The sequence below is a fragment of the Eschrichtius robustus genome, chromosome X, assembly GCF_028021215.1.
Source record: "Eschrichtius robustus isolate mEscRob2 chromosome X, mEscRob2.pri, whole genome shotgun sequence".
NCBI classification, from domain to species: domain Eukaryota; kingdom Metazoa; phylum Chordata; class Mammalia; order Artiodactyla; family Eschrichtiidae; genus Eschrichtius; species Eschrichtius robustus.
Genome location: NC_090845.1, coordinates 102450973 through 102473577, shown reverse-complemented (window position 1 = coordinate 102473577; position 22605 = coordinate 102450973). Strand labels below are relative to the sequence as shown.

The following is a 22605-nucleotide window of genomic DNA, read 5'->3' as shown; positions in this document are numbered from 1 at the left end:
AAAGACATTTTCTCCTTGGTAAAATATTTACTTCCTAAGTGTTCTGAAAAGTTTTATTTATTCTTCTTTAGAATGAACTTATACAGCATTGCAGCATTTTAAATTAAAACAGAAACATTATGAGGTAGGAAAAAATGAGAGCCAAGGCTTCTGCTATCCCAGTGGAAAATACTGGAAACAAATGTTGAGAAAACGAAAATAATTAAATGAAAATATACTGCTTGGAACTTAACACTAAGCAGGTGCAGAAAGTGAGTGAAAGGAGAATTGTAAATCTTAATACTCGATTTTTATTGCTAGTAAAGAGAGTTTCAAAGCACTATTAATTGATTGAACAAAACCCATGATTAGTGGTAATTACAGAGATTTTCTCCACACACTATTATTTTGCTGAATTTCTAAAGAGATAATCAAGGCTATTATTTTTAATAGATGGGAAAAATCATATAATGATTTCCATACTGTGTCACAATTGAACTGAGACAAAGTAGTCCTCCCTCCCCTCCCCTCCCCATAAGAAAGAACTGTCAGGAAAATAGGTTATAGAGCTTGCTTTTAAAATCAAGTTTCCCTGAATGAAAAAAAAAAAAGGATTTCCATAACACCTTTGACAGTTGCCTAAGGGCTCTGCAAATAAGAATAACTAAAAACTACAAATATTTTAAAGGAAAATCAAAAGATTCAGCTGGGTCTTTAAACACTTTTCTAAAAGACAGACTATACACAAGCATATTAAAAATATGCTGAAAAATATAAATTTTATGTGTTACATTGTAATGGCCAAAGCCTTCAGAATAAATTCCGCCATGATGAAAATCTTCATAACAAAGACCGCTTGTGATAATGACAAAGTCCCAGTACATGAAAAGACTACCTATAATTCCTTGGAATTCAATCAATTAACTATTTATGTATTGAAAACCTAACGTGTGCAACAGTAAGCTAGATACTGAGGGGGAATACAAAATAATAATATGTGGAACAGACAGAAATTTTGGACTCCAGAATCCCTATTTACAGCATATAGAGTAATAAGAGTCTACATATCATAGAAATACATGCCTGGTAGGGCTTCGATAAGACACACGGCTCAATCTCCCGCCTTTGGGAAGGTGTTTGCCTACCCTAAACCCTCCAAGATGTATGATTTAAAGTAAGACAGTAGTTCCACAATGACCCTTTCTTGCAGTCCAAGCTCTAATTGATCTCTCAGTTCAATTTAGCCCTGTTTCCTCCTTGGAGATAACTGGTCAACCCTCTTTATATCATTAAGCTTTAAAAGAGCAATTAAGCTCTTTTACTGATAAAAGTATCCCAGTGCCATCAGGTAAGCCATATTCAAATTAGCTTTAATTTTTAAAAAATATTGCACACAAATATTTCCAAGATGCTGCACATGAGAACAAGGCTTGTATTCAACAATAAACATTGATTTGAGGAGGTGAGGCCTTGCAGGTTAAGCAATAGCAATAAGGTCCCCACCCCAAAATCCTATTCATAAAAAAAACAAATCAGGCTGTCCCAAACACTGAAAGATGAATATAAATAAAACAGAAGGCTTGAAGGAAACAATTATGATAAGAACAATTTCTACAGAATAATGTGATTTAAAAAGTCTTGCAGCCAAGAATTCACCTGCTGTTTTTTCATGATCAATCTATATTCAACTGAGTAGCACACTTCTTCCAGTAAGTGATATATATGCCAAGTTAATTGACTGCCTTTTTTTCGTACACACACACACACACACACACACACACACACACAATAGTGTTAGATCCAGGACTTATTTTTTCCTAGTTAGAATTCTGATGGGATTATGAATAGTCACGCTGGCTGGGGGAGTCATTATTTTTCCCAAGGCATGTTGTTATTACTAAATGACTTCATAGAAAATGTTGCTCATAAATGTATGGGAATAGGGATGTGTATTTCCTCACTTTTCACTGATGGGGTTCCCAACACAGGTCAAAGAGTAGATTCTGATTTAAATAACAAATCATTTTGATTTAACTTCATACCCTTTAATCAAGGAGATACCAAATAGTATTAGTCTCCCTCTCAAAGCACATGTTGACTCATGTGAGCACACACATCAATAATCAGGTCTTACCTTGTTTTCTCATTATCTTCACTGACTTGACCTGAGCACTGAAATTTGGAATGTAAATACTATAAATTGCTTCCATAGCTGCTGAATTCGAAGACATGTTATGTGATGTTTAAGGATAAACCAAGTGGCATGCTAATCCCTCCCATCTTATACTGATGCTAATTCAATTTAAGAAGGTCGAACAGTGTGCATTCTCCAAAGGCACATAAGATCCATGAAAAAGGCAGGAAAGCCACGCTAATTAGGGAAAGGTAAAACATCATCTAATGGTTCTTAACATCTTCAGGGGTCACCTGGCCCTTTAAGAATATGGTGAAAGCTCCAAATCCTCTCCTCAGAAAAATATGATACACAAAATACGATAACAACACAAAATTTGTCTAAAAATTTCAGGAGCCACAGCAGCCCCCAGTTAAAGACTGGGACCCTGGACTAAAAACCTTTGACCATATCAGATACTAGATATAATTAGCAATAACACAGTTTAAAGTGTAGCTTCTAAAACTTTATTCCATTGGTTTTAACTACCTTGCCCTAAGTTTCATGATTAACCATTCATATAACTTTTCAGAGAAATAACTTTGATTAGTACCAAATAAAGATTGCTTTACTATAGTTACTCTACAAAAAACACTTACCGACTTTTGCAAAGGCCTCTTTGAGTTCATCAAGCTCATCTTTGGAAATCTGAGTGGTAGCCATCTCATCCATTTAAAGATCTAAAGAGAAACCAGAAGGGTTTAAGACTTTAAACAGAAACAGAGTCATAGATACAGAGAACAGGTAGTTGCCAGAGGGGAGGGGGGAGGGGGAGGAAAGAAATGTGAGGGAGCTTAAGAGGTACAAACTTCCAATTATAAATTGGAAAATAAATAAGTCACAGGTATGAAATGTACAGTGTGGGGAACATAGTTAATAACTATGTAATATCTTTGTGTGGTGACACATGACAACTAGACTTATCATGGTGATCAGTTTGAAATGTACAGAAGTATCGAATCACCATGTTGAGTAACAGGAACTAACAGTGCTGTGGGTCAATTATACTTCAAAAACAAACTCATAGAAAAAGAGATCAGATTTGCGGTTACCAGAGGCAGAGGTAAGGGGAGGGGGAATTGGATGAAGGTGATCAAAAGGTACAAACTTCCAGCGATAAGATAAATAAGTACTAGGGATGTAATGTACAACACGACAAATATAATTAAAACTGCTGTGTGTTATACATGAAAGTTGTTGAGAGGAAATCCTAAGAGTTCTCATCACAAGGAAAACAATTTTTTTCTATTTTATTTTGTATCTATATGAGATAATGCATGTTTACTAAATTTATTATGATAATTATTTCATGATGTATAGAAATCAAATCATTTTGCTGTTCACCTTAAACTTTATACAGTGCTGTATGTCAATTATATCTCAATGAAACTGGAAGAAAAACATTTTTTAAGACTTAAAAAAATTTTGTGATGATTATAAGCACTCCTGCAAACTCTGATTTTAGGGATAATTTAGACTTTCTAGAAATGCAAACTACTAAAAACATCTGAATAGGTCCCCATATTTCTAGCTACAGCCATAATAAAGAAAACAAACAAATGAGAACTTATCATTTACCAAAAGTTATTCAGAAAAAAATACTTGTGAATCTTTCTTTCAAGGACAAAATCTTACATTACGTTCAAAGAATGTAAGGAAGGGGAAGGTACCGAGCAATGACAGAAATTCTTGGTTATATGTGCCAAAACTAAGTCAAAATTATGTGACCAAAGATTTGTGTAAAATATAACTTTTTGGGGGCTTCCCTGGCGGTCCAGTAGTTAGGACTCCACGCTTCCACTTCAGGGGGCACGGGTTCGATCCCTGATTGGGGAACTAATATCCCGAATGCCATGTGGTGTGGCCAGTAAATAAATAAATGAATGAATAAATGTTAAAAAAACCCTAACTTTTTCATTTAGCATTTATGTATCTATCTTACTGGCTATTTCCATTTTTCCCATCTTTATTGAGATATGTGACATATAATACTGTGTAAGTTTAAGGTGTATATCATAATGATTTGATATACATATATATTGTAAAATGATTACCACAATAAAAGTTAACACATCTATCACCTCACATAGTTATCACCATTTTTTCCATTTATATATCACCATTTCCATATATCACCATTTTTTCCGTTAAGCCATTTAAAAATCTTTCACTGTGAAAAAACTGATTTTCAGATAGCATAAAAACAGCTATCAATCATCCCCATTAAAGGAGGAGTCAACTAAAACAAATTATTTTTGGCTTTGATACAGAAACACACACACAAGAGCAGGCTAATCAACACATCTTTGTGTACACAACTTATTAATATTATTTGAGTTTATACTCTTTCTGATTTGGCCCTATTTTACCTATTTAACCAATAGTCAGGGCTTGGCAAACTATGGCCTGTTGGCCAAATCTGGACCACTGCTTATTTCTGTACCGTCCCCAAGCTAAGTATGGTTTTTACAGATAAACATTTGCTGTCAAATGTTTGAACCTCAATTAAGTGAAATGTTACCCCAGGGGGGAAAAAAAAATTCCATTCTTCTCATCAGTAGAGTTGTATTACCAAACAAAGTACTCAAATATTTATTATATTTTGACTTTTGTCAGTAAAAATTTGTGGAAATAATATTTAAACCCTTGATATTAATAATGTAATATTCTGATTTTGCCTCTTGGCGTACAATATTCATGATGTGGACCTTTACAGAAAAACTTGACTGAGCCCTGCAACAGAGAAAGGAGGTCTGTACCACAATGGAAAATTCCCACATACCAACCTATTAACAATTTTTAGACAGAAGGAAATGAAAATGATTATGTGTTGTCCTTTTTTTTTTTGGCTTTGTTTTTTTTCTGTCTTTTAAATCTTTTTAAAGAACTTTACTTTTTAGAATAGTTCACGGCAAAATTGAGCAAAAAGCACAGAGAATTCAGTTCCCACATACCCCCTGCCCTCACACTCGCACCGCCTCCCTCATTATGAACATCCTCCATCAGAGGGGTACATTTGTTACAATTGATGAACCTTCTTTGATACATCATTGTTACCTAAAGTCCACAGTTTACATTAGGCTCACTCTTGCCATTGTAATACATATTACGCATTTTGACACCATTATAGTATCATACAGAATAGCTTCACTGTTCTGAATGTGTCGCCTTTTCAAAAAAGTAGTCTGTGTAAAATTTCACAAACTATGTGAAATGCAAATTAGAGATCTTATATTTACCCCTTTTAGACATTTCAAAAATAATTTTTGAATAGCCTTTCATATGTATTTGTGGGATTTATTTATTTACTTCTTTATTTATGGCCGCACCGCGGCATGCGGGATCTTAGTTTCCAGACCAGGAATTGAACCCGTGCCCCCTGCAGTGGAAGCATGCAGCCCTAACCACTGGACCACCAAGGAATTCCCCCTTTTAGACATCTTTATTAAAAGTTAAAAAATTACTCGCCAACTCATCTTTTTTGCCACGATGACTAATACTTAGTACAGAGACGCTCAAGAGAGAGCTGGGCCACATCTGTCTTCTGCACACCCACAGTTGTCACTTCTAGAACTTATCACAGTCCCAGGAAGGTAGTAAGGCACTCAATAAAATAGTATTTTCATAAATTCATCCATTCAACAACTTGTGTCAAGCCCTACATTAGACAAATTCATATTCCTACTAATTCCCTGAACCCTCATAACAGCCTTTTGAGGTAAATATTCTTACTCCCTTTTCTCTTATTAGAGATAACCTAGGCTCAGAGAGACCATGGACCTGGAATTCAAACTCAGGTTTCTCAAATCCTGGGAAGTTTTAAAATGACCATATGGTACTATTAGCTAAGTTTCCACCATAATGTAACACACATTTATAATGACTCATATTTTTAAAAAATTAAATAAAAACAGACTTTTTAAAAACATAAAACAGAACTTGCCTGTTCATAAACTTTTCTTACCTATGGTGTTAAAATGTCACTAAAGAGGGACAACTTCTCAGTAGAAGGTTGAATAAAAACACCTTTCAGAGCAGTCTCGGGATTTATAAGGTAAAGACCTTCAGTTGGATACGAAGGCAGACATTTTAAAGATTAAGAGTAAAAAGTGATTTTGCATAAGTTAAGCTGCAACGTGATGACAGTACTTTTAAAAAGTATTCTAGGGACTTCCCTGGCGGTCCAGTGGTTAAGACTCTGCGCTTCCACGGCAGGGGCTGCAGATTTGATCCCTGGTTGGGGAACTAAGATCCCACATGCCCCGCGGCACGGCCAAAAAAAAATATTCTATATTTTATTAACATGGTGTTCAACACCTCTCATTACAAAAATACTATATAGGATTTACTCCAATTTTCTTCATGTATATTTTAAGTAATGATGTTTTCAATACGAAATTATTGCCCATCTCCCGTAATAATACCACACAGAACAATGGCACAGAAAGTTTGAAAGTGAGACTGTCTCAGAAAATCCAAAACATGTGGCCTCTCCTTTACTTCTTTTTTTTTTTAAATAAATGTATTTATTTATTTTTGGCTGCGTTGGGTCTTCGTTGCTGTGCGCAGACTTCCTCTCGTTGTCGGCAATCGGGGGCCACTCTTTGTTGCGGTGTATGGGCTTCTCATTGCAGTGGCTTCTCTTATTGCGGAGCATGGGCTCTAGGCTCACGGGCTTCAGTAGCTGCGGCTCGAAGGCTCTAGAGCGCAGGCTCAGTAGCTGTGGCGCACGGGCTTAGTTGCTCCGCGGCACGTGGGATCTTCCCAGGCCAGGGCTCGAACCCGTGTCTCCTGCATTGGCAGGCAGAGTCTTAACCACTGCGCCACCAGGGAAGCCCCTCTCCTTTACTTCTAAGGGTCCTTTCCAGTTTGGGCAATTCGTGAGTCAATAATAATCTAAATTAGTTAGTCTTTTTTTTTTTTTTTTAAAGACGATTTTATTCTCATACTACTATATCACTTCTATAAAAGAGAAAATTAGACAAAGATGGTTCTGGACATAACCCCCGCCCCACCGCACCCTTTATCCCTGCTGAACAGTGGGTTCTGACTCAATCCTTCCCTCCCACTTCTCCCCTTTGCAAGCAGTGGGGCTGAACAGGGTAGAAATCTCTTCCCTCTTTTTATACACCTCCCCCAACACACACCTCTACCCTCACACAATTTACCCAGGCGTCTGTTATATGCCTAGTTCCTGCCCTCAAGGAATCTACAATCTGGGGGAGACAAAAAAATGTAGATAATTATACTTTGACATAAACTGAATTAGTGGTTGTAATAAAAGGTAGAGAAGGAGAAAGACTCTGGAGGCCTTAAGGATTATTAATTCCATCTCAGGCAGGCCAAGAAAGTAGTACTTTTGTTCTTCGTGCAAAATTAGGAAATACACAGATCTCACAGAAATGATTTCGAGGCACCTGTTTACTTAAAAAAATATTAACACAATGCAGCATTTAAAAAACCCAAAATACACTTTCTGTTCTTTCTTTCTTTGTTTATATATCTGCACTGGGTCTTAGTTGCGGCATGCGGGCTCTAGTTCCCCGACCAGGGATCAAACCTGGGCCCCCTGCATTGGGAGCAGTGGAGTCTTAACCACTGGACCACTAGGGAAGTCCCCAAAATATACTTTCAAGTTTTCTAATTTCTTTTTCCCGTCTAATTATCATAGTGAAAGCTTAAAGTGTCCCCTTTTACACCTATAACTCAGATTTTTCATCTACAGGAGACATGAAGAGGCACAACTGAGTAAGAGTAAAAAGGAATTGCAACACACCTATATTCCCAAAACAACATTTGTTTGATCCAGGATAACAAAATAGTTTAATTTAGGAGTCTCTCACTTGAATAAGTTCAATTTCATTTATTTACAATTATTTGAAAGTAAATAAATAAATGCTACCCTGAAGCACCTGAGCTAAAACTAAGAAATCCAACGTAAAGTTTAAAAGGCTCACAATATACACTTCAGTTGACAAAAATCACAATATTTAAATTAGCTATTTAATGCAGACTTTTTTTCCCACTATGAATAAAAAAACTTTGTCCTTAAGACTACTCAAAGGTACTTGATGGAATCTTTAAGGAAATCAATCAATTAAATACTATCTTGGGAGAAAATATCACATTTAAATACTTTAGGGAAGACTCCCAGGAACATCAGATTTTTAGAAAACTTGCAAATTAAAATTACTGAAAGCTCTATCCCTCTTTATCAGGCATTCATTGAATTTTTTCTCTCAAAGCAAGTAAAACATCCCAGACTGGGGTTTAGGAAGCAAAATAGATGATCTGACATCATTATTGCCCTAAAGACACGTTGATTCAATCCTGAACACTTGCGGCAAACTGCTGTTCCCCACCCAAAATGCAGTATGTTATGACAGGAAGACTGTGAGATGTGGAATCAGAAGACATCAATTAGTTCCCCGGCTCTGCTACTTCCTAGCACATGTCTATGAGCAAGTTTATTTAATCCTGCTAAGTCTCAGTTTCCTCTTTTGAAAATAGCCATAATAACTACTTCCCTCGGGTCCTCGTGAAGATTAAAGATGGCATGTGAAGGCACTCTGTAAACTATAAAGTATTATACAGCAACTTCAAATCCTTAATGAAAGAAAATGGTGAACAAATCAATGCCTAAGTAATTGTGAGAGGCTATATAAATATAAGGCATAAGTTCTACTAAACCTTTTAAATGGAATGTACGAAAAGTTATGTCATTTGCCCTATAATTATTGACTACAGAGTATAATAGATCTCCTTCATATATAAAAATTATAAGCCTTTAAGTCGAAGTAATTTAAGAAGGATGGGACTAACAAAAATCTGTCAGCCATTTTTTACCCATGACTCAGTTTGGCTCCTGCCTAAGACCAGTTTCTAAACACAACTTGAAGAACGGCCAGGAGATTTTTTTTTTAAATACAATTTTTACTTTTTATCAGGACCACTTAAAAAAACAGCTGACAGCTTGTCAATATTGTCACATTCCTCCTACTTTGCACATTTTTTTATAAGCAATGCAAAATAAAAGGTGAAGAGGTAAAAAGTAAATATTATTGCTGAATAAAAGTTTAACCTCAATTTCACAGTATGTGATTGGTAGGTAAAAAGAAAGTCTGACTTTTGAAATATGTTGAAACGTGTCCTTTTCCCCAGTCTGTCTTCCCACAAAAGTGAACTTTATTTACATGGAGAGAGCAGGCACCGATATTAAAAAAAAAAAGAAAGAAAGAAAGAAAAGAAATATATTTTCCCTCCATTTAAATTTAGCCAAATGAAATACCAATCAAAAGTAAAAGTTTCCAGGGTCTCTGCATTTTTCTGAATTCTCTCATCTGCAGAGCACTTTGATCTGTCCCAAATTCTGTTTCCTCCCTAGCTCCTATGCCTGCCTTCGCTATAAAGGGAAAGCATCAGGAGAAAAGCAAACCCTCTCCCTAAACATCTGAGACACAGGAAAACAGATTTTCAAATAAGGGAATGAAAGAAAAGCAAACAAAACCTTGTTTGTTTGTTTTGTCATAAAAGGATATGGTGTACAACTGGGTCTGAACTCAGGGCGTCACCCATAGAGGAATCTTATGCCTATGAAGTCATCCCTAATTACAGAGTTTGACTAACAATACAGCAATTATGAAACCACTCCACTGGCTCCTTTAACTATACTTAAACCCTCAACACAAATCTTTGCTGAGAAAGATGTACCTACAACTACCTACCTGAAACTATTACTCAAATTCTAAAAGGTATTTGATGGAGATGAGGAAAGGGGAGGGGGGTGTCTGTTTTCATCCCCTAAGGCGATTCACTTTAGGAATGCTGCTGACTAAATAATCTATTTACTAATCTGTGTCATTCAGAACCATGCTGGTCAGGAAGCAGGGCACACAATGGGAAACTTAACCATGGATAATCAAGAGTTGATTACGAATTTTATATTTTTTTCTTGAAGTTGAGAGGAACTAAAAGATAAAAGCAGGGCATATTCACCATAGACATTATCCAGCCACTTGTATGCCAGGTAAACAGAATTGGTAAAGTGAGGCTGATGACTTAAAATCAGAGATTTGGCCACACACACTTAAGCTGGTAAGCTCGAATCATGAAGAAGAGAGGGTGGACAAAACATGGAAGAATACATTATTTGTATTTGTGTATTTGTCACCTTCCTCTGTCCAAAACAGGCAGCGCTTTGGAGCAGCCACACTTCACATACCTACCTGTACCAACAGAAACTGCCACCCTGCCTCGTCACTAGTAGGTAAGTCAACAGCACTAGTCTCCAGGTCAGATGGGCGTGCAACACGCTGAGCTAAAGCTCACCCACTCTCACTATGATTACTCAAGCTCTAGTGCCACGTTTCCAAATGACTTGAGAAGATTTCAACTTGAATGCCTATCATATTCACCCACTTATTCATTTATATTCAAGACTTAATTGAAGGCTTAATATGTACCAGGCACTGTGCTGGGTGCTGCAGATATAGAGATTTAGGACCCAAAGGCTCCCCTCAAAGACCTTACTGTCCAGTGGGGAGAAAGATGGAAAAACAAAGACATAATATTAATGCCATCATGCTATTCACTGAGTGGTGGGGTGACAGTGGTGGGCTTCAGGAAAAGTTTTCCAGAGAAGGTGACTTTTGAACTTTATCTTAAAACATAAGTAGGGCTTCCTCAGACAGATATCACTGGTAAAGGCATTCCAGGCAGAGAGAAGATGATATTCTAGAGGAAGATGATATTCTAGAGCTGTAGAAAGATAGTGTGGTTGGAGCACTGTGCCTAGGGTTTGAGAGAGACACAATTGGAGCAGAAGGTCAGGGTCTAATTTAGAAGGGCCACACTCAAAATCTGGACTTGACCCTCTGGCCAAGGGAGAGGGAAGGTCAGTGAGGAAAATTCCAGTCAGGAGAGTCTAAGTGTCTACATTTGAACTTATCGCCACATTATTTCTCCCCTTTTCAAATATCTCTCCTGTCAAATCAGGTCTCCTTTTCAACTTCCCTACTTTCCTCAGTCTCCAGGTTTACAAATTTGAGAAGTTTGGCCACAAGAAACAAAGGGAGATTGAAATAAATCACTAAGCTCTCTGGATTCTTCTATCATACCCCTTTATCACCTCATGCCTGGCCTTTTCCAAAGGCCTTTTAGCTGATCTATCTATGGTCCTGTCTCCCTCCAATGTAATCTCTACGTTGCTAACCTCCTGAAGAGCAGATCAAAGGTATACTTCCTACGAAAGCAAGTCCCAACTTTTAAGCACAAGATCCTAAGCCCTACACTTTTCTGTATTGATGCCTGTCTATCTTTCCAATGTTTTTTCCCATTACACGCACTGCACACCCTGGAATCACACTCTTTTCACACCCTATTCCCCAAACAGGCCATGTATTTTCCCACCTCTGTTCCTTCTCCTCTGTGCTTCTCTCCAGTGGAATGCTCTTCACCTGTCTCCTATGTACTTTTCAAAAGCATCTTTGAGAAAGTCTCTTTGGAGTGTCTGTCCCCACCTGAGAGAAAAATTCTCTGTTCCCAGGACTCTCACAGAACTGCATGCTTTCTTCTGTTACAGCCAGTGCTGGATCCTTTCAGACAGCTCCAATTTTAAATATCTTACTGTCAGACCATATGTACTAATTTTTGAATGGGAAAATATAGTCACCACAAGGATAGCATTTAATACTACTATACATAAGCTCTTTGATGGGATGGAAGGGACCGTTTCCCATTCATCTTCATATTCCCAGCCCCTCTCACTGTGCCTACAGAGTAGGTAATATAACTAATTAATATAATAACATATCATTGTAAGTTTATACTATAGCAGCTAACATTCTTGGAGGACCAATTGTTTACATGGACTGTGCTAAATGCTTTATATACATTATGTAAGTTATTTCTCAGCAAAACTCTATGAACCACGTAATATTGTTATTTCCATTTTACAGAAAAGCAAACAGGATTAGAGAAGTTGAGTAACTTGCCCAAAGTCACACGGCTAGAGAGGGGTAGAGCCAGGTCTCAAACCCAACTCCACCTGACACCAAAGTCAGCATTCTCAATCGTTATGCTGTACTGCATAGCTTCCTCAACCACGGCTTAGGGAATGAATTTATCTCCCCACAGACTATAAACTTATTAAAGTAGAAACACAGCTTACTCATCTCTGTATTCACCACAGCACTTTACGCAGAGACAATGCATTCTCAGTAAATATCTTGAATCAAAAAAGGTCCACATCTAGTACCCACAACCATTTTGATCATGTCAGTCCCATTTCAGGAAGCTATAATTTCTTATGCCTAAACAGCTGGTCTAAACTTTGCCTGGTATTCCTGGTCCTCTAGTGTTCCTCCTAGTCACATTTAACCAGTTTAACCTTTCAACAACGCTCAGAATTAGCTTTTTGATCACAACCATCCTCCTGAACGATACCCGTCCTATTAACTCCTACATCAGCATCTTTTACCCTGCCCCCACTACCTCTTTCCCTCCCTGCTAGTAAGAACTCCCTCTCTCTGTATCTACCTTTCACACTTATAACGCCGTCCGCTTTACTCCTCTTATCTTCTTATCCAAATCCTACTCGTCCTTCAAGTTTCAGCAGAAGCCTCATCCTCTCCCAAACCACATTGCCCAGTGACTCCACACCCCTGCTGATCTTTCTCTTCAACTCCCACAGGATTTAGAATCTTGCCACAAAATTTAGCAATTTAATTATAGACTTCCTCCTATAGTTATATAAGTGGATGTGAGTACAGCCTGGCTGGGACATCCATCATCCCTACTAGATTCAGTTCATCTGCCTCCTCCACACAGATCCTCAAACTTGGTCCAAGAGAATAATCTTCCCCAACCAAAGACAACCATTCTTTCACCAACAGCACACAAATACTTGTCTAATTACTTGCTCTGCAAGTCTTATTTCAAGATTGTTTGTTTCTCAAGAACAGAGTCTAAACTTCGTCTTCCTCTCGGATACTCCCACAATGATAATCCATTGCTGGATGCTGGGTACAGAGGTATGGCTCAAAAAATATTCCAGTTGACTGCAATGTTTTGAGGGTGGTGATAATCTGCAACATGCCCAATATTCAATGATTACTGAAATTATATTAGGGAAGAAACAAGAGCCTAGGGTAGTTGAGTGACTTTGCCCAAGACAAAGAGCTGTGCAGCAAATGTAAAATTTAAAAAAATAAAGAGTATGTGAGAGAAAAGGTAATTAATTACTCTTACCGTAAAAATAAAAACAAAGAGGCTACACACTGCTTTGTGGAAAGAAGGCCCATGCCTATTATACCCTATGGAAGATAATTTAAAAACTCCTAACCAGGAATTCCCTGGCAGTCCAGTGGTTAGGACTCTGTGCTTCCACTGCAGGGGGCACCGGTTCGATCCCTAATCAGGGAACTAAGATCCCGCATGCTGCATGGCACAGCCAAAAAACGAAACAACAAAAACAAAAAAACCTCCTAACAAATGTGACCAGCATATTGAGAAATATGGACGGTTGCCAGAAAATGCAGTTCCTTTCAGCTAATTTGTTTTTATTACTTAAAGGAGGGATTCACTTAATCCTTGAACTGCAATCACCAAAATTGTAACTGTGTAAAATATATAGAATATTGGCAACGGGTTCAGTAGATACTATATATTATAGAGTTCTAAAAGTTCTTTCTTCAAAATACTGGTGTTAAGTGAGTACTGACAATAAAACAGGCCATACTTTTTAAAAAGAAGGACATGAATGCTGACCTTCTCTTGTGGCACATTCATTCCTATATATGACATGTTTCTGCTTCCCTGTATTTAATATCCCTTAATTTCAGCCTCTTACATGCTAACTACTGTAAACAACCATTCCCCTTGTATCAGTGCTAATAACTTAGTACAAATGTAAGCAAACACTCAAGTATCAATGTGACGATTTGATTTTGAGTTTAGGATTTCTTTTTTCATACATAAGCCATCACTGTGGTACTCCTAGTTTTTTTAGTGATTAGTTTTTTACCTTACAGCTGATTTTTCTCCAGGGGCAAGCAGCTTGGAGTTTTGTTTGCTTACTTTTAGAAAACTTTAATGGAATCTTGGTAAAGGACCAACTGTAATAGTTTAAGAGGTTATATGCCTCTTTCTCAATTTAATGATCTGTTGCTCTGAAAGTCACAAGTGAGTCAAACTCTAACTGGTCTCACCTGTGTCACAGGTTTCTAGTCCTGAAAGTTTAGGAAAGGTAAAAGCAGACAGAAGAAGTGGTGAAGGAGTTTACTGTTTATTATTCCAGCACCTCAGCATTATTAAAAATTGTTCGTTATAGTCAACGTGGAGAGCAGACTTCTGTGATGAAAGCAACATTCAACACGTAGAACACACTTTACTTAACGAGGTTGTTTTTCAGGCCTAGATCCTCTGGTAATTCTACTTGACATTTCAGCTGCAAATTGGTAAAACTACACAGAGGACATTGATAGATAACCCCCAATAGAACAGACAGTATTTTCCCATGAGGCATTGTTATACATGCTGTTAGGCTGTACAGGATTCGGGACTAGAGAATAAAGCAGCTGGCTGATGGAACACACATCTGGATACATTTAGCAACTATGCTTCTACAATTCATTTAGATTAAAATAATAGGAACACAAAAACATATCATTTTGGTAACATGGCATACCATTTCAGGGACATTTGTGAAATGACCTAAAAAACCTTACTTACTATTTACATGACAAAATACGTTTCAAATTCCAAATCAATTGAGCAATGAACTCTGGAAGTTTCTATCAGTGACTGAAGGCTAACTCTCCCTCTTATCCAACCCCAAGTAGCTGCCTGCCTATAAGCGCAATTTTGCTTTGGATGTACCCAAAAACATTAAGGAGACTTAAACATTAGCTCACTATATTTAATGTGAAGAAGGGATTGCTATCTCCTGCGTGTATGCTGCTCCAACAATGCCCATGGATGCATGAGAGAGGGTGAAGGTTTATTAAGAAGGGCAAGGGGGCAGAGGCGGCTGTTATTTGCCAAGTAATGAGCACAGAGTTAAACTAAGCTATCTTAGCCCTCTTCCTACTTCCCTAATACCTACAACCAATTAAACCACCTCAGATGTTCTGTCTGTGTTGTTTTAAAGGAGATGCAGCATAGGGTTCTGGCTGCTAACCAGTGACGCCCCTTCCCCAATTCCGGTAGCTCCCCACCCCCCAGCGTGTCCGACCATCTACCTCTCTATCTCCTCCGCTAGGCTGTGAGCTCCTTGAAAGCAGGGCTGGTACCTTATATGACTTTGTATCTTGGCTCACAATAAGCCCCTACTAAATGTTTGTTGAATGAACTGATGTTCATAAGTAGGGAAAGTGAACAGACTTAAACATACTGCAGGCTAAGTAGTTGTCACGCGTGGTTTTCAACATGCATACGATATAGAGAAAGCTGGGAACAAAATAGTCAAGACATAATAATGTTCCCACATTCTTCACAGGCACTTGGCCTGCTGGCATGCTTTAACTATCTACTGCTCTTTAATACTTCAAGATACTACAAAACTCTTCAAGATGTTTGCAACCTGTTCTTTGAATTTAGCTGAAAGTCAAACAAAGTTTTTTTTTTTTCTTTAAGAAACAGTTTTTACTTGGCAACAATTTTGTCAATCAAGCAGCACATTTCACCTTCACAATAATATACATCACGCACACATCATGTTTTGACAAACCTGCAATTTATAGATAAATGTATCATTTAGAAATAAATGTAAATTGCTGCAAACTAAAGCTGTACTTAAACTTTTTATTATGAAAATTTTCAATGTATACAAAAGAGAAAATGGTACAGCAAACACCCATAATCCCATCATCCAGATTCTACATTTATCAGATTTATCAGGATTTCCCCACTGATTCTCTCTTCCTGTCCTCTTTCTTCTTTTCCCCTGCTTCCTCCCTCCTTCCCTTCTCGACTCCCCTTCCCCCTCTCCCTCTCCCCCACCCCTCTCTCTCCCCCCCCACCTCCTGAATTATTGTAAAGCAAACCCCAGACATCCCATGAGTGATTTCACCCTACTTAGCTATTAAATGAGTTCATTTCCTGGAAACACCTCTATTCTGTTCTAGGATCTAGCATAAGCTAGATTCTAATTGATCTTTTTTTCAAGTACCAATATCTATGAGTCACTTAAACCCCAAAGGGTGTCCAATCCTGTGTCATTTCCTGCAGGAATATCAAATACTTCCATTTTAAGTAAAAGTTTACTTTCCTCTTTTTGTCTTAATAAAGATAAGATCTTTAAGCAATGGCTATTGTAAAATAAGTTAATAATTTTTCCCATAGAAACATTCACATCAATTAAGTCAGACTGAAGACATTCTTTAAATTCTTGCTAGACAAGAGTTTTGTAGATATTTAATATACATCTTAACCATATTCTAAAAGCCCCCTTTCCTGTTATGAAGAATACTATATCAAACCCAAAGACACAACAAAGTTATACCTCTGCTTCCCCATCTTTACAAAGCTAAGAAGTATTAACTCCTTGGATTGAAATAGCACATTCTTCTTTTAAAAGGTCCAATCCCTTTATTTCCTAAGTAAACTCTGACACTTTCCAAAAATAATCTGAATAATTTATGAAAAAAACATATCTGCTGCTAATGAAATTAATTAACCTTCACACCTGAGGAGTATTTCCATTCTCCTTTCCTGTGAAAAATAACACAGAAGCCAAGGGCAACCTTCAGGTACATATCTCTCACAAGGCAAGATCAGACCAGTTAACTCAAGACAAAAATATTATGATGTACAACTCAGAAATCACTAGAGATAAAGTTTCAGCTTAGACTTTGAGCTAAGCTGGAAGTTTATCTATTAGTCACTAAAATGGCCTCCTGCAGTGTAACATACCCTGCTTATATGTTCTCAAATATGGTACTTGTTAATTGAGAAAACTAGACTCTTTTGTTTCATACTTCACTTTTTACCTCATACAGGTGTAGTTAAGTACAACTAATTTGAGAGGTTACCCTTGATTCGGAGTCGAGATTTCTATAATCAGCTATATTGAAATAGGAGAAATAAAACATATGATCACTATGTGATAGAAAACTCTGGTGAGTTTGTGAGCATCAGAAATCACTATCACTACCATATTACAGTAACACCACCAAAATCTCATCACCAATGATTTTCATGTATTTTGGAAAGTATGAATAAACACCAGGACAACTGTTTGTCATAAGTTATTTTGTAAGAGTAGAATATCAATCGGCTTGCCATATTCTGTCATAACAGCTACCCTCAACTTCTATTTCACAGAATTTTGAAAAACCATTTAACAGGGATCAAAAGTATTTGAAATTCCGTTCCCCTTCGCCCCATCCCCCAGATATAAAGTAAGAGTTTCTGTCATTTAAACCTTTGGCATCTGACTTGATAGATACAGCTATATAATTAGGATTACAAAACCAATTTTTAAAAAGTACAAAGTCCCTAAAATATTCCCCAAATAAAGACAATATATAGAGAGAGAACAAGTCAGATTCTAAGCTTCAAAATTTTCTCTGAAAACAAATTTGCTTCTACTTGAATACATAAGATTTAGAAAGCGTCTCCAAATGTGTAACTACCCAAACACATAATAAGGATTTCAAGATGTTTAAAGTAAATTTCTGCTTAAATATTCCATAATATAAAAGTTAGAGCCTAACGAAATAATATTAAAATCGTTACCCTTCTGGGATGAGAGCAAACCTGTTGTTTCTTTCTCGCAGCACTAAACAGAAGGAACCTCCCACGCCCAGAACGCCAATCTGGAAACCCAACATTCTTCTTACAATTGCAACTTTAGAGAGCAAGTCATAACACTTCCTGCTAGAGAGAGAGAGCACCCTGACACAGCAATGATACAATACTTACAAATTCCCTTCCTGTCAGCCTCACAGTATTTTGCCAAGTATTAACAAATTCGAACTTCACAACATTTAGAGAAAAGTGAATTTTTTCATTCCAGCTCCACTGAAATCATGCAAGAACACAAGGGAATTTAAAGTTGGTTCAGGTCAAATAGCTACAACCCACATACCTATTTAAAGTTTGAACATTAGCCAAGTAACCTGCTTATTTTAGAACACATGGAACCAGCTTCTCCCCAGAGGCCAAGTCACTCGTCCATAGGAAAGTGCATTACTTAGAAAGGCAAATTAACTGTCCCAGACCACTTACGTTCTATTATTCATCTCGATCCATACTTACTCACGTCTTCATACAACACTTACACTCCATATGCTAGGTGTCAGAGCATTAACTGTGAATATCTATATCTTGTTTTCTGTTGAATACATAAGCTGTTAAGTGTAGGAACTATATTTTCTACCAGCCTAGCATACAGGAACGAAGCCAATACTTGCTGAACTGAGTTTTCTATTGAGAGGCAGTACTGCTGAGTAGTTTAGAGTTCTGGAGCCAGACTGGGTTCAAATCCTGTCTCCACAATTTTCTAGGTTGTCTTTGGACAAACTGCTTAAGCTCTTGTGCCTGTTTTCTCATCCAGGGATGATAATAGTAACTACATCACATAATGATAACTATTTTGTACATTGTTGTGATGCTTAAATGATTTAATGTGCATTCAAATTTTAGATCATAGCCTGGCAAATTCTAAGCACTAGGTATGTGATAACTGCTATATTCTTATTATTGAAATTTGTTTTTTAACTGGTCTAGCAACTCTAATCAGTTAATTGTTAAATGAAGCAACTGGTTAGCTGAGTTCTCGCCCTTTATGGGAGAGAACAATAAATCAATAGGAGTACTGTGCTAGGCTCAGGAGACCATTTCTAATACTGACATAGGGCAAGTCAATCATTTGAAAGGAAATGGAGTGCAATGGGAGCATCAGGGTCTTAGGAATCTGACTGACTTCAAGTCTGTGTGACCTTGAACACATCACTTAGCTTCTCTGAGCCCCAGGTTCCTATCTATAAAAGTGGAACTAATTCCACATACTTCAGAGGGTTGCGATGATGATTAAGTGAGATAAATGCATAAGAGGGTCTGGCTCCAGCAAGGTGCTCAGTAAGTGGCGGCCATTGTTATAATCTGTCTGGGATATAATATGCATAATACCATCTGCTCTACCCACCTAATCTGCTCTACCTACCTAATAAGTATGAAAGTGAGATAATAGATCCTCCAGTCCTTTATAAATAATATAAAACAAAGTGAAGCGTTTTATGCTAACATTGAAATCTCAGAATAAGGAGGCGACTCACATTGCAGTCACCTGTAAAAAGGATCAGGACAGCCCACATCAGGAGGCAGAGTGTTCTCCTGTCCTCATCACTAACCACCATTAGCAGACACTGGATTACATTTCGTCTCCTTAATGGAAGCACTTTATTTCATCAATCACAAAAACTGCGTGAACCATCAAAAGGCAACACAATCCCGAACAGAAGGAATAGAGCGTCAGGAGTCAGAGGACGTGTTTTTCCACCTGTTTTCATTGCTGACTCACTATGTGAAGCCTCTTCAACTTTCCCGAGTCTCAGTTTCACCATCTGTGAAACAAGCATAGCCCTAGCTGCCTGTGGCCAGTCAGGGAATATGTGGGGTAGTAAGGAACACTCAAGCACCTTGAGCTAACTGGAAGAAAGGGTATATGTGTATGTATTATCATGCATTTCCAGGGAAAACTGGGGCACAGGCAATTGCCTCCGGTAAGAAGGCAGTATCAGTGACAGGCCAGCAATGTTGAGTTTCCCCAGCCTTACTTTTCTTTAGCCACACTTGTCACTTCACAACACTTAGATGGGTCTGTCCCAAGTGCTATTAAATTAACTTCCTCGCGCTTCCCTGGTGGCGCAGTGGTTAAGAATCCGCCTGCCAATGCAGGGGACACAGGTTTGAGCCCTGGTCCGGGAAGATCCCACATGCCGTGGAGCAACTAAGCCCGTGCGCCACAACTACTGATCCTGCACTCTAGAGCCCGCGAGCCACAACTACTGAGCCCGCGTGCCACAACTACTGAAGCCCGCGTGCCTAGAGCCTGTGCTCCGCAACAAGAGAAGCCACGGCAATGAGAAGCCCATACACCGCAACAAAGGGTAGCCCCCGCTCACCGCAACAAAGGGTAGCCCCCGCTCGCCGCAACGAAGACCCAATGCAGACAAAAATTTTAAAAAATTAACTTCCTCAATGATCATGCTACCCAGAAACAGCTTCCTTGTCTTTCCCTTTCTTGGTCATCTGGAATGTATATGCTTTCTAGCTTTCTGAACTCTAAGGCTAATCTTTGATCACAGTGAAATCTGTCAACACCCAGTTGTTGATTTTAAAGTCCATTCACCATAACATGATAGAATTCACTTCAACTGCAAAATATTGTGGTGAAAGTTCTAGGAATGGATACTCCCTTTAAAAATGGACATCTTCTACCTAGTAAATACCAGGACATTTCCTAAAAGACTGTTGTATCACATCAGTAGTTCAGCCAGTTTCGGCCTGCGGCCCATTCTGTAACCTTCTAAATGTCTCATCATATGACATATGTGCAGGTGTGCAGGGCCAAGGGGGGGTATTGGCGTTTGTGTATGTGCATGTGTGTGAGTATGTGTGTGAACAGCATCTCTGTTTTTCCTATGGGTAATGAAAATTGCTTTGGGAACAGAAGATGGTGGCAAGGGTTATGTAATCCATTGCACATTTTTATAAGCAGGCCACGGAATGAAAACAACTTTTACATTCCAAATTCATCATGATGAATGCTGGGGAAAGTCAATAGAAACCAACCTATGTTTTATCTGTACACGTAAAGTGCACAAGCTCTCACTCTCTCTCAAATGTTACAAACAAATCCATAAAGTTAAAAGTTCACACACGCACCTGTGGACACATACACCCTTCAGGGTGGGAAGGAAGGAAAGAGGCACACCCAAAGCTGCATGAGAATTTCATAGACGTATGGGTGTAATCTGCAGTTAGGACACAAGACCTAGGCATAGTATTTTTAAAGTCTCTTGTAACTTTCATTCAAACATCATCCCCTCCCCACCACACCCAGTACGGGTTATATTCTTTCCATGTGTGACACGTACAATGGAGGCCTCTCCCACTGTGCTTAATGCCACACCTCAATAACACTGATCTATCATCCTTTAATGGAACAGGATTTTACCCATCTTCATGACATATAAAGTAAACAAACAAATAACACTCACAGTGAGTGAAACATCAAAGCAAAGGGATCTAACATAAAACAGGTACCAAATTAACACGGAGGATATTGCTACTGTAATTTTGGTCTATATTGGAAAGTTTGGGAAATTTATGCCAGGAACAGTATTAGGTACACAAACTTCCTGTTGCGTGGCTGTGTCAGTTTTAACAATCAAGTAGATCTGGTTTACGTGATGATTGGGGGGGGCGGGTAAATAAGCCACAAGAACATTTTAATTTCAATATTCCAAGGGCTGTCTCCCCAACAGTAAATATTTGTGAGCTCTGTTTTTACATAACAAAGTAATCAACCTTTTAAAACAGGATGTCTTATTATATATTAAATTATATACCTTGTCCTAATGCCCTAAAACAAAAGGCTGAAATAAATAGAAGGATTTAAAGCATGGGCCCTCCAAAAATTATCAGTTGAACTACACATGGGATAAGGAAGTGATTTGGAAGACATCTGTGGTGACTATATACAGTTAACAACACTGAACTGCATATTTCAAAGTTGCTAAGAGAGTAAATCTTACAAGTTCTCATCACAAGAATAAAAAAGTAACCGTGGGGTGGTGGATGTTAACTAGACTTATTGTATTAATCATTTCACAATACATACATATATTAAACCATCTCGTTGTACACCTTAAACTAATACAATGTTATGTGTCAATTATGTCTCAATGAAACTGGGGGGGAGACATCTGTGTTCTGTTCATAGCTAATAAAATCATACAAAGAAATAACTCATATGCTCTACACCTTCCTATCCTGAGGGTCTCTCATTCAAAAAAAGGATAGGGAAGGAAAAGAAACAAACAAAAAAACCCAACTAACCCAGCAGCTCCTAAACTTTTTGGCCTCAGGACCTGAGGACCCCAAAAAGCTTTTTGATATGTGGGTTAGATCAGTGTCTTTATCATATTAGAAATTACAACTAGGACATTTTAAAGATATTTATTTAAAACAAAACTAAACCCGGGCTTCCCTGGTGGCGCAGTGGTTGAGAATCTGCCTGCCAATGCAGGGGACACGGGTTCGAGCCCCGGTCTGGGAAGATCCCACATGCCGCGGAGCAACTAGGCCCGTGAGCCACAACTACTGAGCCTGCACGTCTGGAGCCTGTGCTCCGCAACAAGAGAGGCCGCGATAGTGAGAGGCCCGCGCACCGCGATGAAGAGTGGCCCCCACTCGCCGCAACTAGAGAAAGCCCTCGCACAGAAACG

The 22605-nt window shown here is 38.2% G+C and overlaps 1 protein-coding gene across 3 annotated transcripts in view; it reads right to left on the bottom strand.

The window, feature by feature from the left end:
* PLS3 (plastin 3) overlaps positions 1-22605 on the bottom strand; it is an 88960-nt gene that overhangs the window by 45715 nt on the left and 20640 nt on the right. For 2 of the 3 annotated variants that reach the window (XM_068532561.1, XM_068532562.1), the window contains exon 2: positions 2752-2832. In XM_068532561.1, coding sequence (XP_068388662.1) covers positions 2752-2824 — 73 coding nt within the window. In that variant the 5' untranslated portion in view covers positions 2825-2832. Of the gene's footprint in view, positions 1-2751; positions 2833-17887; positions 17945-22605 lie in introns of those variants that run through there. The other variant, XM_068532563.1, reaches the window with a different exon arrangement.